We start from the raw sequence: 24,523 nt of genomic DNA, 5'->3' as shown, positions 1-24,523 counted from the left end.
AAATCTGACATCATAAGTTATCTAGTAACTATTTTAAAATAAATTATAAGAAAAATATTAATATTAAAGCATTATTTTGACCAAAGCTTACTTTTAATAATTGTGAATTTTCTTCTGAAAGTTATAAAATTGGATATTTTTCATGGTGAAATAAATATCCCACACAAAACAAATTCTGTAGCATGGTGCAAAATTCTGCATGTCATGGAAAATCGTGGGCCCTACTGGTGATAAGTGGGTGATTCATGCATTACTGTGCCTAAATGAATTACTGAACATGTTGAAGCAAGTAATAATGTGCACATGTTACACTGCAATTTCAAGATACAAAACCAGTCCCTAAATTTTTGATCACACCTTATAAAATCTTTGTATATCCATTTCATTAACAATTAGTTAACTTTGAACTTCTAACGCTATACTTCATTTCAGGAACTAGCGAAACAGCATGTTGTAAGTCTTCCTCAAGCTGTCAGTTGTAAACGTGAAGTTTTATTTGATGATGACAGTGATGATAGGAAACCAGCTTATCCCCGTCCTGACACAGACCAGATGATTCCTTTTAAACCCAGGCAAATATATCGTAAGTAATCATGGAGTTTATTTATGCATGATTGAGGGTTATTGGTGTCATAACCCTTACTGTTGTAACGTTGATAAAAGTTTTTAATGTGCAGTCGACTGTCAATTATCGGGGAAAGCAGATTAACTGGAGTCTGTACAATCTGCAGAAGTCTTAACAAAAAGAAGCATGTGGAATCCACAACTGGTGTTTTTATTACATTTTGTAATATTCCTTGTGGACCTTTTGATTTCTCAAAAATCTATTTCCATTTTTTCTTTCTGCCTACTAGTTCACTCTAGTCATATTTCATTAATTGTTTATTTTTACTGCTGTTTGGATTTTTAGTTTGCACCATGTGCATCTACATGTTAAAACAGAAAAACATCATCATATCCTGCTGACAAGATGCTTTGAAATTTACATAGTCCCATTCACAAGAAGACAAACCAGTGGAAAAAGTGAATTTCATTGTTTTCCTTTACACCAAAAATTAATGTGTGTATTAAATTTTGTCATACCTTCTTTTATAAATATGAATACAGTAAGTAAATAAATTTATATTTGTATCACATTTACAAGTTTTTATTTAATTTTGCAGATTATCCAAGGTTTCACTTATTATGACCAATTAAAATCTCATCTGCCCCAGATAATCAAGGGTCTATTGTATATTTGCCAACACTGTTATTGGTTCACTTCCATTTGTTACTAATCCTTGAGAACTTGGTTTAGTATTTTTTTCCTAGGTGAAAATGGTGTAAAAGTTAATTCAAACGTTTTTGGGATAATTACAGTGTAATTCAAAAGTATTGAAAATTTTCTGTTTTTAACCACAGTAAAGGTAGTATAAGCATTGTATTTTTAACATGGCTGTATAAATTTAAGCAAAAAGAGTTTGCATAGGCAGCATAATTATATTACATCTCATATTTAGAATTCCTTTACAAATCACCTGACTCTTCCACTTTAAATAAGTAAAGTACCACTTCCCTAAAATGAGAAATATATTCAAGGTGCAGGAGTTGGGCAATTTGTCGTGAAGGAATTTATACATGAGATATAATATAATATCCCTTCTACACAAACTGTATTTGCTTATGCATTATACTATTGAATTCCATAGCTAGAAGCTTTAAGCTTCAAAATTATGTGATGTATTTTTAACTTAATAAACCATACCAAGCATTAAATGGATTGCTGGCTAGCAGTTATGAGTTTTTCTAGTAGCTAACACATAATAATAGCAACTTAACAAAATTTCAGTTCTCATTGGGGCAGAATGGCTTCAGTGCATTTCTCTTCTTGAACAGTCAAAGTACATAATGCAAGTTCAATGAAGTTTTCTCATACTGTATGGAAAATAACTTTTTAGTAGCTGTTCCATTTATGACTAAGAGGAATTCTGTTTATGCAGGTTGTTCTTTGCTGTGAGTCAAATTGGAAGATCACATTTAAGTGAAACTGTGGAAATCATGAAGACAGCCTTGTAAGTTCTAGAAAAGCAGCATATCAAGCTAGCCATTGACATGCAGTATAGTCCAGCCTACCACTGTTCAATGAAGATGACCCAAATTATCAGCCCATGTAATAACAAGATGGTGCATACCCATCATTTCTCTCTTCATGTCTGCGACTTTCTGGATATGAACTTTACAGATCAGTAGATGGGGTAAGGTTGTCCATTTTCATGACCAGTGCATTACCAAGACTTTGGATATTTCCTGTGGAGACTTTGTTAAGTATCAGGCTTGTCGCATACTATTATCAGGAAATTTGCACAAACTGATGAACAGAATCAGTCATAAAGCAGATGTGGCAGCACAATGACTTTCATAATGATATGTGCCATAATTGGTGGTGATCACATGGAGATATTATAGTTGTGAATAAAGTTTCAAAGATGATTGCTTTCATACAGCGATTGGTATCTTACTAAATTCAAAATACTAGAATATTTAGAATATTGGTTGAAGGCCACAAAAGAGTATTCTTAACAAAAAAGATTTTGGTTATGTAAATCGCAGAGTCAGGAAACTGGACATTTATGTGAGGACTTAATTGAAGTGTTTAAAGGAGTTGAAAAAAAAATACTGATATGGCATCTTTACATTTTTTGGGAAACACACAAGGGGGCATAAATATAAATTGAAAAAGAAAGGTTGCAGAATAGATGTGAGAAATTCCCCTTTAGCCAAAGAATAATTGATTAGTTATACTTTGGCTGAAGAATTATTGATTGCATTAAACTCTCACCTAGTGTTGCAATACCAAGAAAAATTTTGTTCTGCTGCAGAGTCAGGAACGGAATTTATGTGGAGACTTAACTGAAGTGTTTAAAGGCCTTAAAAGAGTTCTTCTGCTTCTTCCAGTCACATAACTCCCTGAGGAGCTGTTGTGGCCACCAATAAATTCCTCCAACTGCATCGATTGTGTGTTATATGAGCAGCATCATAAAGTGTCATGCCCAGAAGTTCACTGATCCCATCCTTCCACCTAGTTGTAGGTCTTGCTCTGCACCTCTTCCCCTCGGTTTTTCCTTCTATTATATTCTTCAACAGAAAGTTTTCCCTTCTTACTATATGACCAAAAAACTTGAGTTTTCTTTTGTTGATGCTATGAAGAATTTTAGGCCTGCAAATTTTATTCAATACCCACTCATTTATTCTTCGATCCAAGTATGAGATACGCAGTATTCTTCTGTAACACCACATTTCAAATGCCTCAATTTTCTTCCTGTAAACTCTTTTCAGATTCCATCCTTCACATCCATAAGTGGCAACTGGGGAAAAAAAAAAAAAAAAAGTTGAATAAATTAAATACTGATATGGCAACTGGATTAAAAGAGTTGAATAAATTAAATACTGATATGGCAACTGGATTAAAAGAGTTGAATAAATTAAATACTGATATGGCATTGTTACTCATTTTGGGAAATATACGTAAGGGGACATAATTATACATTGAAAAGAGATGGTTGCAGAATAAATGTCAGAAATTCCCCTTCAACCAAAGGATAATTGATTGGAATAAACTCTCACCTAGTGTTGCAATAGGAAGTATGAATGAATTTAAAGCAGAATTGGACAAGTTACTAGAATGTATGGGTGAATGGAGCGAATAAAAACTTTTTTTGCTGATGCTGTATATTAACTTGTTTCTTTGGATCATTCTGCCAATACTAATATGAATACTGACATTTATTAAGGAGAACAGCATTGTCTTGCTTATACCATGTTTTAGGGAGTTTGTGCAATGATGCTTTAAAATGTTTATATGACTACAACCACTTAGAATATCTTTCAGCAATATTCTAGAATTTTCTTTAATATATTTCATCTTGGAAGTTGATAGTTTTACTTTTTTGTTAACAAAAAATAACTATACTTATACATTTATAATGTCACTCTCTGAGAATTAGGCTTTTCTTTGATTGCTGTTATTTTATTTATTTACTTTTAGCTACCGGTTCTCATCCAGTTCCAGGTGGGATTTTTCCACCACCACCTGTGGCGTCAAGTTTGCTTACAGTGTTACCGCCTCCTACCAGTTTTCACGTATGTTTCGATTTTTGTACTGCATGCCATAGAAAGTGCTGTTCTCTCTCTTTCAGTTTTTTTTTTTTTAATATGGTTTTTAATCCATAAGTAATTACTTAACAGTAGGCATCTTCTTTAAAGTGATCATCGTGTTTTGACTAAATTGGCCTTAGAACATTTAATTTACAGTTATGATACACTTATATCCTGTGGTCTTATGCCAAGCTTACTATGTTCCTAATCTTAATAGTCCAATCCTTGCCAAGAGTCACTTTGTAGTAAAACATGGCATATTATAACAGATTTTATTAAAATTAGTTCTCTCAGTCAACTAATTCAAGAAGTTGATTATTGACATGGGATACATTACCATGATGTAATATTCTGGCTGATTTGGGTGGCGTTAAAACTCTTAGAAGTAAAGCTTGAGATTCAGGAATTAATGGACAAAAATGAACCAGTTGGTAACCACAGACTACTGAATGGCTGACAGACCTTGCCTTCTGGTTCTTATTATCAAACGTCTTAATATCCTGCATACAAGGATATAATTGTAAGACATTGTGCTTCTTGAAAGGGTACAAAGGTGGGTAACTCACATGGTGAGATCGGCAACAGGGCATCCATATGAGGAAAGACTTTGAATATGTGGGTTGCAGTGCTTGGAAACTAGGCACCTTAGAGGAGACTTGATTGATGTGTTTAAGGCTCTGAGAGGCATAAGCAAAATGAATAAGGATGAAATTTTCACAGCTATAAATGATTCTAGAACAAGGTGGCCATAATTTCAAGTTATGGGGGGGATGTTTAGACTGGATTGCAGGAAGTTTTATTTTAGCCAGCAAGTTATAAATTACTGGAATAAGTTACCGACATGGGTGATAGAGGCTGACATTTTGGGGAAATTCAAAGGTCAGCTGGATAATTACCTATGGGAGGAGGGAAATGCATAGTTTGTCTAGTTTCTTTTCTCTTATTATATATTATTATTAATATTATTGTTTTATTTTTATTCTTATTATTTTATTTTATTTATTTTTATTCTTATTATTTTTTTGGCTGGTGCAGTATAAGCCATAGGCTTCCTTGCACCATGTGGCCATTGCTAATATTAATACTAATAATCAAGTTGTATGACAGTGTTTGTATCTTTGGAAAAAATATGTTTAAAGTGGTACTCAGATTTATTAATGCCCCATGTAGTGAGACTGTGAAGAGATGTGTAGAGAGGAGTGAACTGGGAAAATGGTTTGGGAAAATTTCTCAAATCTTGGAACCAAATGAATACGAGTTTCAGTGTGCAATGCAATTAAAGAAATTGGCAACAACAAACTCTACAGTTTCTTAAAAGATGTAGCTCTACATCTAAATAAAATTTTCTATTGTAAAGATATGTCATGTTTTAACGACAGTTATGTCGAATTTCAGGGGATATTTCAATGCAGTAGTTTAAATCAAATAAAACAAATCAAATTTTATTTGAGTTTATATATGCAAGTCAAGTCTTTTTTATTATTAATAAATATTAACAAATCTAAGCTGCTTCTTGCTTAAAAAGAAAAAAGTGTAGAAATACTAGCGTTTGCACCTGGATATGTTTGCTGAAACAGTATTTTCTTAAAAAAATCTAAATTTGGTGAACCAGTAAATCTGAGCTCAACATCCTTGTTTTATGTGATTACAGGAATAACTGTTCTAAAGGACTTCAGTTAAATCAATCTCTCTCACTCTTCCTTTTCATTAATTGATATGAAAGTGAAATACAGGAGAATAGCTTTGTTACAGAGAATTTGACTTTTAAAACCAAAATTTGACAACAATGGCCATCAGGTATGCCCTCCTCCTTTGATTTTCAAGGCTATATAAATGAACTGGCAAAAACTACCATACTGCAAGATCAACCACTGCAGGGAGGGAAAACGTTCGAGGGGGGGGGATTGTTGATCTCACAGAGGCTCCAGAATTTATAGTTTCTCTACTGTGTTAATAGATGCATTTGGAAAAACCCTGAAAAGCATAAATACACTCAGTTATGATCATTCCATCCGTAATGGACTATGTCACATAGATCGCAGTATAAAAAGCCAAATGGTTTTCTACACTAGAGCAGTGGTAATTTGCATCGTTGTGCAAGTAAAAGTAATAAAGTAGTAGATATGGGACTTAGTAAAGATATTACGGAGTTTCAAAAGGCACGATTGTGGGAGCTTGTGCATCGGTTGCTTTCATATCTGAAATGGTACATCTTGTCGGTCTCACAGCCCATTGTGGTTAAGGGACACAAAGAATGGTGTTAAATTGTGACAGAAATACGCTAGTATTTCTGTCACAATTCACCTCCTGAATTGTGACAGAATTGTAAAGGATTATGCAAGGTGGATGTTCATGTTGAGCGAAGGGTGCAGTGGTTCACAATACAATATGGGGAATTCAAGAACAGTATCCCAAATGATGATGCACTGTACACTCACTTGTATAGGGTTCCCTAGCAAATGACCCAAGTGACACCCTCTCCTCACCACTGATCATCATTGATGGCGAATGTTGTGGTGTCAACAACACTCTGGTTGAATGAAGTCCAAATACATGGTTCAGCACACTGACAAATGCCTTCATGTATGGTGCAAACAATGCAAGTCATGGAGCCATTATTCATGGTGCCCACTATCCAGGCAGGTGGCAGTCTTTGCTTAATATGGAGCATGTAGACCAATGTTTCACTGGTGAGATCTACCAGCAACTCTTAACGCTCCATACACAACTCACACAACAATAAACACAACACTACACATGGTCTGGCCTTTTTACAGAGTTATATCATCGCAGGGATATGAGGTGGAGTTGAACTGACATTCCAGGTTCTGTCCAAACAAAGACATACATGCATACATATGGGAAGCTCTTAGTAGACCATGTGCACCCTGCTATGTTGCATTTTTCCTGGACAGAAACAGGCTCTTCCAAGGTGATAATGTGCCATTTTATTGGTCCTTCACTGTGCACAAGTGGTTCGAGAAACACCATGAATCTTTCACCCATCTTGATTGGCCTCTACCCAATTACCTAACCTAACCTAACCTAACCTGACCTGACCTCAATCCAATTGAACACCTATTTTTAAATTTGTTCTGTATCTAGACAAAAATTTTATAGCATGTTATTAAGTTTTAAATAAAAAAAATGCAATAACTGATTTTCATAACATTATAAAATAAGCATCACCTATTGATTATAGATGAAACAAAGGAGGGGTTACTCATGATAATGAGTCATCCATTATGAGAACTTGTTATGACAGGTTCCTACATGTTACCATTCAGTTGTCGACCGCATGAAATCATCAAATAAATTGTATGTGTGCGGATGGTTTATATACCAAAATAAAAACAATCTATAACAAAATATGGTTATAATAACAAAAGTGGTTAAAAAAGCTTGTGTCTACTTTGGATGCCATGCTGTTATCATGGTACATAAACCTAATTGAATGAGTAGAAGGAAACAAGAGCATGCTGTTCGTTGTTTCCACAATACATATCATCAACTGACAAGCCATAATGAAGGCTGCTATTTTTATCCTGTAGAAATTTTAAGTTTTTTTGTGAGCACCAAAAAAAAAATAGAATATCTGAACATAGAATATCTGAACATGAATAGAATATCTTTCTGCAGTGAAGCGAGTCTTGCATGGAGTTTCCTACTCCTGTACCACCAACCGAACAACACAAGCTGGAAAGAATTTCCTATTCCTGATAAAGAAAAAGATGACTCACTGAAAGATCCATGTCGCATTCTATATAGATTAGCAAAGAACCACACCTAATTCAGCAAAATGGGCTTAATGATCTATAGTACGTAATTTAAATATATCAGAGCAGTGGACAAAATTTTTGGAATTTGCTGGCTGATGGCACAAGCATTTCAATATATAGGAAGAGAAACAAAAAAAAAAAGGTTGTTGACATTTTATGACGTGTAGGATTCTATTTGTATGTGTCTAGATATAAATGAACTGAGAATTGGACTCAAGGAAAAGGAAACTTATAGAAAAGATCCATGGAATCCTTGGATAATTAAATATTCTTGGAAGTAGGACAGTGGGGGGGGGGGGGAATGGAATTTTGATAAATGAGTTTGCAGTCTCGTGCTCCAGATAGAAATTTCTTTTAATGATGAATAAAACTGGAATTCTTTCCTCTTCTAATTCACAACTCCCATGCGCCTTGCTATTGCAAGTACTTTGTGGATCTCCTTCATGGCCTGGACAACATTCAGATATAAGTAGACTCTCTGATAAGCTTTTAGATTGATCTGATGTTTATCACTACACCACTTCACCCCAAGATTCTCCAGTTTATCTAAGTATAATGAACCTGTTATAATAGGTTCTCACAGCAGATTACTCATAATTATGTCATTTTTTTTTTTTTTTTTCAGTTTCTCTTTTATGTTGCCAAAATTTTGTTGACCAATGTTATATAAATGTCTAGCTAGATATAATGAAATGTCATCCAGATGAAGTTATGTCATCCATTTCTAGGAACTATGCTATTGCTGTAACATAGCTTTCATGTGGGGATGAGAAAAACAACTTTGTGTAAAAAAAAACAAGACCATTATTAGTTGAAATGGAGCTATACATGGGAGCGATTTATGTTATTGAAAGTGAAACAGACAAAACAGTATGTTGGTAAAAGAACAGTTTTACATGGAAAACGAAATGCTATTAAAAATGGGCACTTCTATAATGTTGTCTTAAAAGTCAGGATGTTTGTAAATCTCTGTTCTTTTCACATCTATCTGCATTGTAAGAGTTCAAAGGTTGGAGGTGGGGTGGTGTGAAAATATCTCTGCAAACCACTTAGATTACTTTTCTTTTCTTTGTTTTAAGCAATAACTGTTGCCACTATGAATGTACAGATGTTTAGAAGCATATTGTTATGTTTCTAAACATCTGCATATTTTTATGCTTACCTGATAAATGCTAAGTAAAGAAAATACTTAAAATGCTGTTGGTTTTTTTTTTTTTTTTTTTTTAGGGTCCATTTGTTGCAGTTGACGAATTAATGGAAATATTTAAGAAATGTGTTCTTCCTGAAGCACGTAGGTATTCTACATGTATTTAAAAAAATAAAATTAGTTTTCCCCTTTATTATTTTAGTTAATATTTATTTAAATGCACTGCTCAAAAAAAATTATGAATATCTCAAACTTCGTTCCATTCTGCAATAAGAGATTTGTTCTTATTGATCTTATTTGGTGAATTTTCCCCTTACTGGATGAACAAGTAGTAAATAAAATTTATAAAAACCAAAGATGTTTAATAATGAATAAATGAAAGTGAAGAAAAGCAGTGTAATTAGTATCTACTTTCATGACATCCACATGAATCATCTGTGCGGGCAGCACAAAGTGGATCCTTAGCAAAGTGTCTTCACTGCTAGACAAGATTTTCCACCTCCATATCATGAAACTGATCAGTAAATTATCCAGGATAATCTGAGGATTCCTGGCTTTTCCTCATTGAGAGTATAATCCAGCAACTGATACATCGCAGAAGGTGCTAGTTGTTGCCATAATCTACCCAGTGCAGTCCATTAGTTCATTGCCCTCCTATTCAGCATGTTAGCCAATTGTGTCTATGAAGTATAGCATTATTATCTCATCACTTTGTTTCTGACCTGATGACATAGAGGACCATATGGTTGATGATGCCTTCTCAGGTATCACTCTGAGGAAAAGTTTGTTGTGGGTTTTGTTTTCATTAGATAAGAGGCCTTATCTGATGAAAACAGTATCTTGGCCTGTCTTAAAGCCCTTTCCTGAAATTGAAACCTCCTGCCCTTAGAAGGAGCATTCAGTAAGTTAATTTGTAATTAAGACCTTGACTATAAAATCTATAAATATGCTTGATATATAAAAAAAACTAGTTTTTTATTAACAAGCATAACATATCATATGCTCATATATGTCTGTATCTTATTTGTATAGGTTCAGACCGATACAGTGAAGTATGGTTTACATCAGAAAAGATGTAAAATATCCAGTCCAAAGGAAAATATGGATGTCATGAAATTGGAACATTGGGCCATCATTCAGATTTTTTCACAAAAGAAGGGAATGGACCAAAAAATATTCATGCTTACATGAAAGCTGCATATCGTGATGCAGCCCCTTCTGAATATCAGATAAAATTTTGGTCTAGGCAGTTTATATGGAGTCAGCAATTCATAAAAGATGATCCTCACTTGGGACAACCAATGGAAGTAAGGAGTTGGTAGTGGCCATTCTCCACAAACTTGCCCTTGTCAAAGATCAGTTCTTGCTAGATGCCAAAAATGCTCTCACTTCTTCAGAAACAGTGCAGGGTTTAAATTCATAAGGAAAATTTACACAACATGATTCATATCTGCAAAGAATTCTTTCAAGAATTGTAATTGGTAATGAAAATAAAACAAATAGTATTACTGTTGGTAATTGATGCATTAAAGCAAGCTCCTATAGCATCAGCAATGCACGCACGCACGCGCACACACACACACACACACACACCATCTCTTCCTTAAATTTATTCTAAGTACCCACTTCTGCAACACCAGATGGAACTTTTGTTCCAATAATCAATTACTCTTTGTCTGGCTGAAAGAAAATTTTCACACATCTATCCTGTAGCCATCCTTTTTTCAGTTCATGTTCCCTTACATACGTTGTCCAAGAGAGAGTAAAGATACCATCAGCATATAGTTTACTCAATCCATTTAAAATCTTAAACACTTCAATCAGGTTTCCTTGCAGGGCCCTAGTTTCTAAGCACTCGTATAACCATGAATTTTATGTGGTGGTGACCATGTCATTTTTTTTTGTGTGATGGGAACCATGGCCACATAAAATAATTCAGGACTCAACTCTCTGCTGGTAAGGCCATTTCCACCATTTTTGCTAGGGCAATGTATCCCAAAAGCACTGATATGGTAAATGAACAGCTTCCTGTTCATTTGAATCACCACTGTCATCCACACCTCCTTCCAGTGTCAGAAGATCCATTGGATTATGTTGTCTCATAAACAGCCTTGAGATATGTGCACGTGTTACTTTGATCCATATCATTGAGAAAATGGATAGCTGTTGCCCCTGTTCACTTTAGTTATCAGTTTCCCTGAACCCTTAATTTCTTTTCAAATATCCCTGCACCACCCCTGTAATTTTTTCTGTATACTTGGGTAGGCCACACTGATACAAATTGTTCTCCCATTGTACCTGGGCGGTGCCTCCGTAGCCAGGTGGACAGGAGCAGCAGTGCGTAGCACACGCTTCTTGATTAGACCGGGGTTCGAGCCCGTGACCACCAAATACGGAGGATGCGGAAAGGTCAGGGAATGACCACCGCACATCCCCGGAACAATATGGCCTTAGTTGCTAGTGCTCCTAAAAACCAAATAACAACATTGTGCCTGGGCAGAATTTCATTGCACACATAAATTCATTCTGACCTACTTCACAGCATTCAGGATTTAACCTTCTTCTGGGAAGATTATGGCCACCATTTTTTGAATACAGAAGGAACTCTTTTGATAAACTACATATTACATAAGAAACTGGAGATCCTTGCTGCTGTTCTCAGAAATTTAAGAGGGCCATAATGGAACAGAGAAGAAGGTTACTATCATGTAATGTTTTGTATCTTCATGAAATTGTGCACAGGACCCATAAAGCAGTTGATGCTCTATATTCACCTATTTGTATTGTAAAAAATTATTTATTTCCATTACGATAGAGTCCTCCAATAAAGCTACATACATTTTGAACATGAGCTGACTATACTTGACAGTTTCTCCCTGAGACTTGAGTTGGAAGTGTGTCACCTGACAGTTTACAAGTTATTTGAATCCTTGATAAACTCTTAGTTTCCTTTTATGCTAGGAGGAGAAACTCTCTTTAATAATTCATTAAAGAAAGTGAACTAGGATTATATGCAAGAGTGACCTTGAAACACATGACACTGATATATAAGCAATGAACTCATGACTCAAAAGAGAATTGTCCATAACCATTTCAGTCATGCAAACATATGTCACAGTACTCTGATATTAACCATTATTGAGGCAAAAATTATCACAATATATTCAATGAAACACTGAATTATAAATAAGAATATGTTTAAAAATATCATACACTACAGTTTTTAATGTAGAATAGTACACCAATTAAAGCTATCATAAACCATCAGTTTTAACTCATGATTATTGCACATTTGATGGTTGTGGGAAAGATTTAATGTAACTTTTGAACTAATTATCCAATTTAAAAACTAATCAATTGTGTAATGAGCATAGTGAAATTTGTACATTTAACACAACTGTAAAACAGAAAAAAATTGAAACACCAGTAAAATTTATCAAAAACTTAACCCACTTGGATGAGTTTATAAATTTTTTGATAACTCCAGTACCTTTAAAAACAAGTTTTTTTTTTTTCATGAAATCCATTTCTTTTACTTTTTAAGATTTTATTTATTGGCCCCTTGGTTTTGTCTCACCCTGCAAGAATATCTCTCTCTCTCATTCATTTTCCTCATTCTCTCACTACAAATTTTCTTTCTTTTTTTTTTGTCCAGATGCAGCCTTGACCCGAATAATATTCCAAGTATGGTCTTGCCATCATTTTATATAAAGGAATAATGTCTTCTTCTTATTTGTGGTGTTGGGTCCTTTTCATTATGATAATGAGTCCTCCAGTAAAACCTTGAATGGGTTGAGCACGCTGAATTCTGATGGGATCCTTCCACTTGTTCAGATTACGAACCTAAGGGGGCATAAATTCAAATTAAGAGAGGACAGATGTAGAATAGATGTGCGGAAATTTGCCTTTAGCCAGCTGGTGGTTAATTGCTGGAACAAACTTCCATCTGTTGTTGTGGAAGTTGATAGGTTGAATAAATTTAAGGAGGAACTGGACATGCATTTGGAGGGAATGGTGTGATTTTTTTTTTTTCTTTTGGCTGATGCTGCATAAGCTTATACATTTGCTTTCTTGCATCACATGCCACTACTACTACTACTACCACCTTATTAGTTCTCCAATAATTTTTTTTTTAATGGTAATGATATTGATGTAGGTGTATAAAGTTTGATGTGCAGGTTTGCTGATGATAGAGGTTAGGAGGGTGGTTAATGACGTTAATCAGGATATGCTACTTCAAGATAAACTAAATAAGATGAATTCCAATTACTACATGTGATTAGAGGTAATCATAGAATAACATACCATTTCAGTAGCATTAAACTCAAGGTTGTTGACAAGGAAAAAAGACTAGGGGTAATTCTATAATCTGACAGGAAGTTCTCTGAGCATGCAGACTGGCTGAAAGAACACCTCGTGGGATTCTGTCAATGATGTATAGGAACTTTGCTAATAGGGACAAAGGGTGATTATCCTATTGTATAAAAGCAGTGGTCAGGACACATCTGGACTACTGCATACAAGTTTTGAAACCCATTTTAGGAAGGACATAGAGCGTGATATAGCTCAGTAATCAACACCAGCAATACAGTATTACATGCATTTATATTGACTGAGGTTTGAGTTTACTGACCACAAAATATGCTAAAATTCTTCTGTTCATACAAAACTGTAAGCTTTCTAAGAAATGGGGTTTCTGTAAATATCAGCATTGGGGAACTAGACGTGGTGACCTAATTGAAGTGTTTCAAGCCTTAAAAGGTTTAATTAAACTAAGTTTCTAGCAGCATCTTTACACTTTGAGATGGCACATGTGAATTTAAATAAATTCATGTGTGTCGTCTCAAATTTAAACTAAATTAAATGTGTGGAAATTTATTTATTTATTTATTTTTGGCTGATGCTTACTAAGTCTGCACTTCACTGCATTATTTTGACAGTACTAATATGGGAGTGTCCACAATAATGCTGGTTGCTAAAATGCTGCTAATCATTTGGAATATTGTTTTAATTTGGTTTTTTGAAACCTTTAAATAACCTTGATTTCTAAACATCCTGAAATCTCTTTCCTTTGAGGGCAGTTTTCATTTTGGGAAAGAGGAAGAATTGTGCTGGTGTTAGATTGGGAGAGTAGGGTGGATGGTGATCTGTACATTCTATGTTTCATCGGAAATGTCTTGCACAACAAGTGCGGAATGGGTGGGGGCATTGTCATGCAACAAGAATTGGCTGCCTTTCTCTCAAAATTGCAGCCTCACCTTTGGAAATGCACTTTGGTAGTCTTTGAAACACCCGTGTGTATAATGCAGCATTGACTCTCCCTCCTTCAGGTGCAAATTCCTTGTGAATCACATTGTATTTGTCAAAAAACACGATCAGCATTGTTTTGACCTTACTTCTGTAAAATAAACTTTTTGGACCATGGTGATAAGTTTGAAGTCTGCTGCATGCTCTGATGTTTCTTTTCTGGGTTGTACTGAAACACCCAAACCTTCAGTGACAATACAGTTGAGGAAATTAGGATTGTGTTGATAAGTTTGGATGAAGTTTTCACATTGATAACACTCTTTATTGCTTTTGCTCATCTGAGGCTGTGCAGCACAAATTTTGCACAGACCTTCCTTTACCATAAATCTTCATGCAGAATTTGATGAATTGTATCCTTATTCATATCTAGCTCATCAGTTATCATTCTGAGGGTCAAATGATGATCTTTTGCCACAATTATCCAAACTTTTGCAACTCTGTCCTCATTTTGAGAGGTTGACAAGCCACCCACTTCTTGGGGCATCACGAACATCCTTTCATCTAACTTTGAACTACTTATACCATTCAAACACAGTGGTGTGACTTAACATATCATTGCCATAAATAGTTTTTAATATTTCATATATTTCTGTTGCAAATTTTCCCAGTTTAAAGCGAAATCTGATATTCATTCATTGCTTCATCACAAATTCGTGATACAGAACATTAACACTACTAATGAAACTGGCTGTTACTTGCAACGTGTCAGCATACTGGACAGTCTCTGTACCACTTCTGTTGGTGGAAGTTTGAAATTTATTTATTCCATTTATTTTCAAACTCATTGAATGTGACCACAACAACACATTCCGGAATTCATTGCTACGTTGTATACTGACTTGGAAATCAGTACAGGAAATACAGAATTTACTGGTGGTTTTTAATGCTAATTCAATGAGAACTGGTTTTAAGGCCATGGGATTGGGAAAGTAGTGTTTCATATTCCAGAAATTATGGAATTTCCTTGATTAAGAAAATTCCAAAACTTCCAAATTTCTCAAAAAAAAAAAAACTTACTTCAGGTGACTTTCATTCTGTTCAGAAACTTACTTTCAAAAGGATTAAAGTGAACAAGGCACCAAGTTATATTGAAAAAACTGCAAAACAGGCTAACAAAAAGCATGATATCTGTTTTTTAAGGATGGTTGCACCATTGTCTTATATAGTGAGATTATGATTTGCTGTAAGCAAAAATAGGACACATGGGCATTTCTTGTCCACCTGCCTACACTGCATGATAAACTTCATATCTGCCTCTATTGTGACCCCCCCCCCTTTCCCAAAACTTTATCTTCTTCTCTACTGCCTTTAATTCAACTCTTAGTGTATAAGTTATTTTAGGGTTGTTATTTCTGAACTGTAAAACCATGCATTTTGCAGCATTGAAACATAGTTGTCACCTTCCTGACCATTCAAGATATATACCAAATAGATGTTCTATATCTTGAATACAGACATCTATTTCTCTTTCCTCATTTACTTGAAGCTTAATAAAATCATCCTGGATAAGTGCTGCTTGGAATGACAACTAATGAAAATTAGAATGTATTTATCATTTTGATTAAGGTCGAAAGATGCAAGTAAACTAGATTTTTGCTTTATCAGCACAAAAAGAAAAAAAGAGAACTTTGTAATGTCTCCCTCTTATCATATGCTCCCTACCAACAGTGGGTGCCAATCCAGTTGTCCCTCAAACCCTTAACAAGCTGTCAACTTCAACCACCCAGGAAGGTGGCTTATTCTGGTAGTCAACATGCTTTCCAAATGTACATTTCCTAGGCTCCAGTCTGGACCATTCAGATGAGTGCAAATTGCATGATCAATGTGCAAATCACAAGACCTTGAGGGCAGCAATAAATGGAGGCATTTTTAAATTTATATACCAGCTTATATAGTTCTAAAACAGATTTGTGTCCAGTATGTTAATTTTTCCAAATAGTTTATATTTATTCTGTCATCATTAATTGCTCCCCCAGTACCTTATACACCTCAATAATATCCTCCCCTCTTCCCAAGATGGCTAATTTTCAAGCTCTGTAATCCACACACTTGTGAGTTACAGAGCTTAGAAATTACACATCTCCCCCTATAGTTGCTTTACTGGTCTTGCTAGATAGTTAACTAGTCTTTTCTTAAATGCAACCTCTAAAGCGGAGAACAATTTTCCAGATGTGTTCTCACCATTGAATATACCATTGATCATTCAAGAAGATACCCTCAAATCAACCCTCAAAAAAGAGAACTTTGTAATGTCTCCCTCTTATCATATGCTCCCTACCAACAGTGGGTGCCAATCCAGTTGTCCCTCAAACCCTTAACAAGCTGTCAACTTCAACCACCCAGGAAGGTGGCTTATTCTGGTAGTCAACATGCTTTCCAAATGTACATTTCCTGGGCTCCAGTCTGGACCATTCAGATGAGTGCAAATTGCATGATCAATGTGCAAATCACAAGACCTTGAGGGCAGCAATAAATGGAGGCATTTTTAAATTTATATACCAGCTTATATAGTTCTAAAACAGATTTGTGTCCAGTATGTTAATTTTTCCAAATAGTTTATATTTATTCTGTCATCATTAATTGCTCCCCCAGTACCTTATACACCTCAATAATATCCTCCCCTCTTCCCAAGATGGCTAATTTTCAAGCTCTGTAATCCACACACTTGTGAGTTACAGAGCTTAGAAATTACACATCTCCCCCTATAGTTGCTTTACTGGTCTTGCTAGATAGTTAACTAGTCTTTTCTTAAATGCAACCTCCAAAGCGGAGAACAATTTTCCAGATGTGTTCTCACCATTGAATATACCATTGATCATTCAAGAAGATAACAAATAAAGAATGGTCCTGGCATCAAACCTTGAGAGATGCTACTTAATCGTGGACCATGCTGAAGAATGGCCATTTATAACATTAATTAATTATAACAAACCTCTGCTTCTTTTTCTTCAGTCACCTATCAGTCCACCTCAGGATCTTGTCAGCAACTTCAGAAGACTACAACACATATAGAAACCTCCTGAATGTAACCGCATCAAATGCTTTGCTAAACTCTTAAGTATTTAATGTCAGAATTGTTTCTTTCATCCAACTCCTATGTAACCACATTATAGCAGTTTATCAGGTTAGTGAAACAAGATTTTTCTTTTACAAAGCCATATTATGATCCATTTAAGATCCATTATTTTTTAAGATGGTTTTGTAATGCACCTTTGGCCATATATCCTATGACCTTCCTTGCATGCTGTTAAACAAATCAGTCTGTACTTATTTAACTACGGGATCCTTGGCCCTCCTCCTTATCCTTGCATATTGGCAAGACATTGGCAATCCTCCAATTCAAGGGAATTACCCCTGAATTCCATGACCTCAAAGTTAACCTTAAGGGTGTGCCACATACCTTTTTTACTGATGCCATATACAGCATCAGTAAAAAAAAAAAAAAAAAAAAAAAATCCTTCCTGTTTCACCCTTCCTTTCACTCCAACTGTTTGTCTAGTTCTGCCTTGAATTTATTTAATCTGTCATCTTCTACAACAACAACAGATGGCAGTTTGTTCCAACAATCAACAACCTGCTGGCTAAAGGCAAATTTCTCCACATTTATTTTACAACTGTCTTTCCTCAATTTGAATTTATGTCCCCACAGATGATTAATCTGGGAAAGAGGAAGAATCCCACCAGCATTGAGCTTGCTGAAACCATTCAAGGCCTTATACACCTCAATCAGATCACCTTGCAGGTGGGCGCCTCCGTAGCCAGGTGGGAAGGAGCAGCAGTGCGTAGCACACGCTTCTTGATTAGACCGGGGTTCGAGCCCGTCACCACCAAATACGGAGGATGCGGAAAGGTCATTCAGGGAATGACCACCGCATATCCCGGAGCAATATGGCCTTAGTTGCTAATGCTCCTAAAAACCAAATAACAACAACAACAACAACCTTGCAGGTTCTAGTCTAGATGCTGCAATTTTCAGAACTTAAGCCTTTCTTTGTAAGAGCATTATAATCACATAATCCTGTGCCTTTCTCAACCGATCAAGACACAGCAAAATTCTGTATGTTTAACAAAGCATTCACTAAGCTACTGCATATACAGTCAGTCCTCATATAGCATGATAGTTGTGTTCCTAGAAACCCTTGTGCAATGCAAAATCATGCAATATAAATAACAGGCCCTATGGGGAAAAAAGGGTTAGGTGCTGACCACCCAAGGTTGAACACACATTTGTAACCAAAACATTACCAAACACAATAAATAATCATAATAAAATATTGCTAATGCTTTTGTTTCTATTGTAAGCAGACTTGTTCTTTGTTTGATCTTCTATCCAAACAGGTAACAGCCGATCTAATGGATTTTGTTACACTTTGAGTTGTTCCTGCTATGAAAGTTGTTTTTATCTTCTCTGTATTCTTTCTAATTCTTGGCGTTGCCTCATTTAGGCTTGTAGCATGTGCAATATCATATGTTCTTTCATTTTGCTCAAAGCGTTTCACAATTTTATATTTTTTCTCTATCGACAGAGGCAGACTGGCCATAAGCCTTACCAGGGGAAACCCTGGTGGGCCAGAGGCCGGTGTGAAATTGGCCATAAACGCTAGTATGAGGCCACTACAAATTTTCCCGGGTAAGAATTTTTGATCCAGTCCGCCTCTGTCTATCGATATTGCTTTCCTTTTTCTCTCAGAATCTGTAGTGTCTTCACCAGGATGCTTCCTTTTCACACCTTTTAAATATTTTACTCATTTTTAGGGAATAAAGCACAATTACAAAATGAGGAGGCTCACTTGATAGATATAAACAAAGCTGTGTGCATGTAGCAACTGAATAAACAACACCGTAAAGGCAGAGACACTATTAATACCTCACTAGCTGACATTTTACTAAAGCACATTTCTGGAGGTCACTACCATAAAATAATAAAAACAATTTCCAGTTGCGTTTCTGCTAGTGGAATCAGTTATAAACTGGTAGTAAACTCGATCTAATTGCATATACGATAATACCAATAGCTGGAATTGTGTGGGTTTTTATGTTATTGTGGTGAAATGTGTTTCCCATTCACTGATATAAAAAACATAAATATATTCTCAGAATCTTCTCTTCATTCCTATTGTGTTGCATTCAGTTGGGGTGATTCCGCGTTCGACTGCCATTTCTTGTAAACATAATCGTGCATAAGCAAATTCGGTTCGTGTTATATATGATATCGTTCCCCTATTTATAAATCGTGTATGATCAAATTCATGTAGTGCAAACGCGTGTTATACGAGGACTGAATGTGTTATATATGTGTGGTTCTGATGTCATATTGCCTGAATTCCTGCAAGTGCCTGGCAATGTCATTGAACATAGGTCTGACCTCTTCTCCCAAGTTTTCTGGATGGCTGCAAAAAGCTTCACCAACAACACAAAATTGCAGAATTACATTACTGAATATGGTACTTCTGTGTATTGTACTTTTTGTATGGAGATAGTGTTGTGTTATAGCACATTATAAGTAATAAGTAATTGAAATATTTTTTGATATGTCAGCTTCATTTGATTAAAAGAAATAAGTGGTATTTGTGCAACCTGTTACTAGGCCACAAGCTACCATTGTTTAGATGGTTATTGATGTCATTAAAACCCATGAGGAGTCACATTTAATTTTAAAGATTATTTTTTCTGGCAAGATGTTTTTCACACAGTTTTCTAATACATTTTGGAGAATAGTGTATATTTATTTATTATTATATATATATGTGTATGTATTATACAGTAAGTCCGAAAATCCGGACCACCCAAGAATCTGGACTTTTCGAAACTCACAAACTTTTTAAATTTAGCAGACTTTTGTGTGTGCATGTGCATGTGTAAGTGCCACAGGTGCGCAGCGACAACAAGCGCGCTCACGGTTTCCATTTTGAAACGAGCAATCAGACCGTGGCAATGCTATAATTTTTTTCCTACTCTTTCCATTTACCATATATAGCATTCATATTTATAAGCCCATAATAATGGCTCCTAAGATAGATAAACTTCATGGTGTGAAGAGAAAGAAGAACACGCTGAAATTGAGTGACAAACTTGAAATAATTAAGAAACTAGAAAGTGGTGTGAAAAATACTGTTTTAATTGAAACATACAACATCAGAAAGTCTACAATTTACGATATAAAAAAAGACAAAGAATAAAATTCCAGAATTTACAGCCTCATCTGAGCCTTACAATAAAATTGCTGAGAGAAAAAGTTTACATCGGCCAAAATTAGAGAATCTTGATAAAGTGTTGTACGAATGGTTTTTGCTAAAACGATTGAAAGGTATGGCAATTTCTGAGCCGATGCTTCTTGCCAAAGCAAGGTCTTTTAAGGAGCAAATGAACATTGAATCAGTGCACATTTAGTGATGGACGGCTTAGGAATTCATCATGGTATTAGACAGTTAGATATTTCTGGTAAAAGTCAGTCGGCTGATACACAAGCAGCAACAGAATATAGGGCAACATTTGAAAAAATTGTATCTGACTATAACCTTACAGCCGATCAAATTTATAATGCTGATGAAGCAGCAGTTTACTGGAAGTGTTTGCCCACGAAAACTTTGGCTAGAAACCAAGAACGAAATGCAACAGAGTTTAAGCTTAATAAGGAAAGAGTAACCGTTCTTATGTGTGCTAATGCTTCAGGTCAGCATGAAATTAAGCTTTTGGTGATTGGTAAATTTCAGGCCCATGGGTCTTTAAAGGAATTGTGCACTTACCTGTGACCTATAAAGCCCAAAAGAATGCTTGGATGGACAAAGATATATTTCACATTTGGTTTGTTCATGATTTTGTTCCATCAGTTCGTTAGAACTTGAGAAAATTGCGGAAGCCTGCAAATACAAAGTGCCTGCTACTTCTTGACAACTGTAGGGCCAACCTCTAGATTCGCAGTATTTGGTGGTGGGCTTATGCCCTAGATAAGAGTGGATATGCATTGAAGATGATGTTGAAGTTGCAGCGACTTTCACTGATCAAGAAATTATTCAAAGCATTATAACTCCTGATAATATAGAAGAGAATTATTCAGAAGAATCTGGTGAAGAAAATGACAAAGTTGAAGAAGAAAAGATATCTTGGGCTACTGCAGAAATGTCCATTGAAACAGTTATTAAATTTATGGAACAGAACCATAGCTTCAGTCTTCAGGACATCATGCATGCACACATGGTGCATAATAATTTTATCACAAAGAAATTACAAAGTCATAAACAAGATGATATACGAAAGTATTTAAAGAAAGCAATAGAAGCATCAAGCAGTGCAGCAGGTAGAGTATCAGCTGCAAGTGTTCCATCCGCAAGCAGTGCAACAGATGCAACAGAAATCGTGAAAAAGAACGAATAAATATTTGTTTGTTTTTCGAACTTTGTATTTCATATGAAAATTAATGGAGGCACTGATTAAAGAAGCACTGCAGGATCATCTAGACAAGAATTCAGTTATAGCTCAGACGCAGCATGGTTTTGTTAAGGGCAGGTCTTGCCTGACCAATTTGATTGGATACTATGATGTAGTCACAAAAGAACTGGACGCAGGGAATAACTTTGATATTATATATTTGGATCTTAGAAAGGCTATTGATACTGTTGCACATGGAAGTCTGCTACACAAATTGGAGCATTGTGGCATTGGAGGCAAATTGCTGCTATGGATAAAGGGATGGTTGAGTGGGAGAAGAGAGAGAGTGGTAATCAATGGACACTGCTTTTTGTGGATTAATGTTATTAGTGGAGTCCCTCGGGGTTCAGTGTTGGGTCCATTGTTGTTTTCTGCATTTATAAATGATATTGATGATGGTTTATCAGGCTTAATGTCCAAGTTTGCAGACGATATGAAGGTTGGCAGGGTTGTTTATAACACTAATGACAGTATGCTGCTGCAACAGGATCTAGAAAATTGAGCAGATGGGCTGAGAGGTGGCAAATGAAGTTTAACATTGATAAATGTAAAGTACTACATATGGGAAGCAGTAACCCCAGTGTAACATATCAACTCTGTGGTACTACACTGACAGTGGTAGAGAATGAAAAGGACCTGGGGGTAATTGTGCAGGCAGATATGAAGTTTTCTGAGCAGTGCAGATGGTCCTCAGGAGTAGCTCATGGTGTCTTGTCACTGATATAAAGGAATTTTTCTAGCAGGGATAGGGAGGTGATTATCCCCTTGTATAAGGCAATGGTCATGCCACATCCTGAGTACTGTATACAGGTCTGGAAGCCTCATTTTAAGAAGGATATAGAGCTGTTGGAACGAGTACAGAGAAGGGCAACAAGATTAGTGAATGGATCAAAGAGTTGCTCTTACGAGGAAAGGCTAAAGTTTTGCAGATTACAGTGTTTGGAGACTAGGCACCTGCGAGGTGATCTGATGGAGGTGCATAAAGCCTTGAATGGTTTGAGTATGCTCAATGCTGATGGGATTCTTCCTCTTGCTCAGAATAATCACCTGAGAGGGCATAAATTCAAATTGAGGAAAGACAGTTGTAGGATAGATGTGCAGAAGTTTGTCTTTAGCCAGAGGGTAGTTGATTGGTGGAAGACTTCCATCTTTTGTTGTGGAAGGTGATAGCCTAAATAAATTTAAGGCTGAGTTGGACAGGTATTTGGAATGAACGAAGGGGTGAAATCAGAGCGTGTTTTTTTGTTTTTTTTTGGCTGATGCTGCATAAGCTTGCTTTCTTGCATCGTATGCCTCTACTAATGGTAAATGTTTCATTAAAAACTAAAACAAATAATTAATTTTTACAAAATATGTATTTTCTGATTTCATTTATATACTGTATTTTTCTTTTGTATCGTTCATTTTTAAACGATTTCAAGCATTACACGTTTTTTTTTTTTTTTTTTGTGGTGAAAATTTTTATATTTACATCTTTGTCAGGTGTTGACTTTATTTTTCTTTAAAACTGCTCATTTCAATAAATGAAGCATGCTTTATTTGCTAAAGAATAAACTGTCCAAATTTGCAATGGTTATCTCTTCTTTATTCCATCTTAAATTTGAATTTTAAAAGTACTGCCTGAGAATCCAGATCGACCCAATTCCTGAGCAGTCTGGATTTTCGGACTTTTACTGTATATATATATATATATATATATATTTTTTTTTTAATTTTTCATCTTATGATTAAATGTTGTATTTCGAAACTACTGTGTTCATTGGTATTTCTATATTGTATTCTTTATTTTCATTTAGCACCCAAACCAGTTGAAAATGGTTTACCCAAAGAAGCAGAAAGGTACTTTGAACATGCTATTCTTGCTATGAGTGGTGCACTGAATGACATTAGTAAAAAAAGGAAACTTCCTGGTGATGGAACTGGAGATGAGAGTGAAGATGAGGATGGTGGAATTATACCTCCCATTAAAGACATTTACAGAAGTAGGCAACAAAAGAAAGTTAGATGAAAGAAAAAAAAAAAATGGTGATATAGATAGAGACTGCAACAAATTTTTAGTTACAGTGTTGGTACCTAAACATTACGAGTAATTATCATGTGCCCTTGCAAATGTATTTCATTGTGTGCGCTCCCACTCATAACCAAAGTGCCATCCCATAATTTTATCTTTTCATATGTCATGTCATACCTCTCATACATTTGTAACGGTGTATTCATAAATTGTTTTTCTTCTACTGTTTGTTGTTGTGTTCTTCTTTATGATACATTTATTGAAAACAATGAAGTTAATTATACAATGAATGTTTGAAAAAGAAATAAGATACTGAGATTATTTGGTATGTGAAGTATCCCAAAGATTGGAAAAGGTTTCCTTTTCAAAGTAACGAGATGGACCTTCTACAAGAACTTGTTTGTTCTTGTAGAAGGTCCACTTGATGTTCCTGTTTTTGCACTGCTTAAATATTTTTCCATATTCACTTTTATTCAGAAACTGGCTTACTCTTTGTAACAGTAGATAACACTGTAAACACTCAGCCTTATAACCCCAACCCAAAGAAGATAAACTAACAGATAATACCAACCATATTAAAATACTGAATGCATTTGAATTGACTGATAGTGCAGCTTATGAGCTGTTGTGGCTGACTAGAAGTTCTTGAATGCTCTTTGCAAAAGATGTAGAACATTTCTGGATTCAGTTGATCAACTGAATTCAGTCTGTTTATGG

At 35.4% G+C, this 24,523-nt stretch overlaps 1 protein-coding gene across 1 annotated transcript in view; it reads left to right on the top strand.

The window, feature by feature from the left end:
- The window catches only part of su(f) (cleavage stimulation factor subunit su(f)), a 189,490-nt gene extending 165,461 nt beyond the window's left edge, over positions 1 to 24,029 (top strand). Inside the window, exons 18-21 of the mRNA XM_090370516.1 lie at positions 433 to 583; positions 4,025 to 4,119; positions 9,141 to 9,204; positions 23,592 to 24,029. Of these exons, the coding sequence (XP_090226642.1) occupies positions 433 to 583; positions 4,025 to 4,119; positions 9,141 to 9,204; positions 23,592 to 23,803 (522 nt within the window). The 3' untranslated portion in view covers positions 23,804 to 24,029. The remainder of the gene's footprint in view (positions 1 to 432; positions 584 to 4,024; positions 4,120 to 9,140; positions 9,205 to 23,591) is intronic.
- Positions 24,030 to 24,523: the final 494 nt, after the last annotated feature.

The sequence above is a fragment of the Mastigoproctus giganteus genome, chromosome 3 (assembly GCF_048544385.1).
Source record: "Mastigoproctus giganteus isolate SK-2022 chromosome 3, ASM4854438v1, whole genome shotgun sequence".
Taxonomy (NCBI): Eukaryota; Metazoa; Arthropoda; class Arachnida; order Uropygi; family Thelyphonidae; genus Mastigoproctus; species Mastigoproctus giganteus.
The sequence above is the reverse complement of the archived record's forward strand: the minus strand, read 5'-3'. Positions and strand labels throughout refer to the sequence as shown.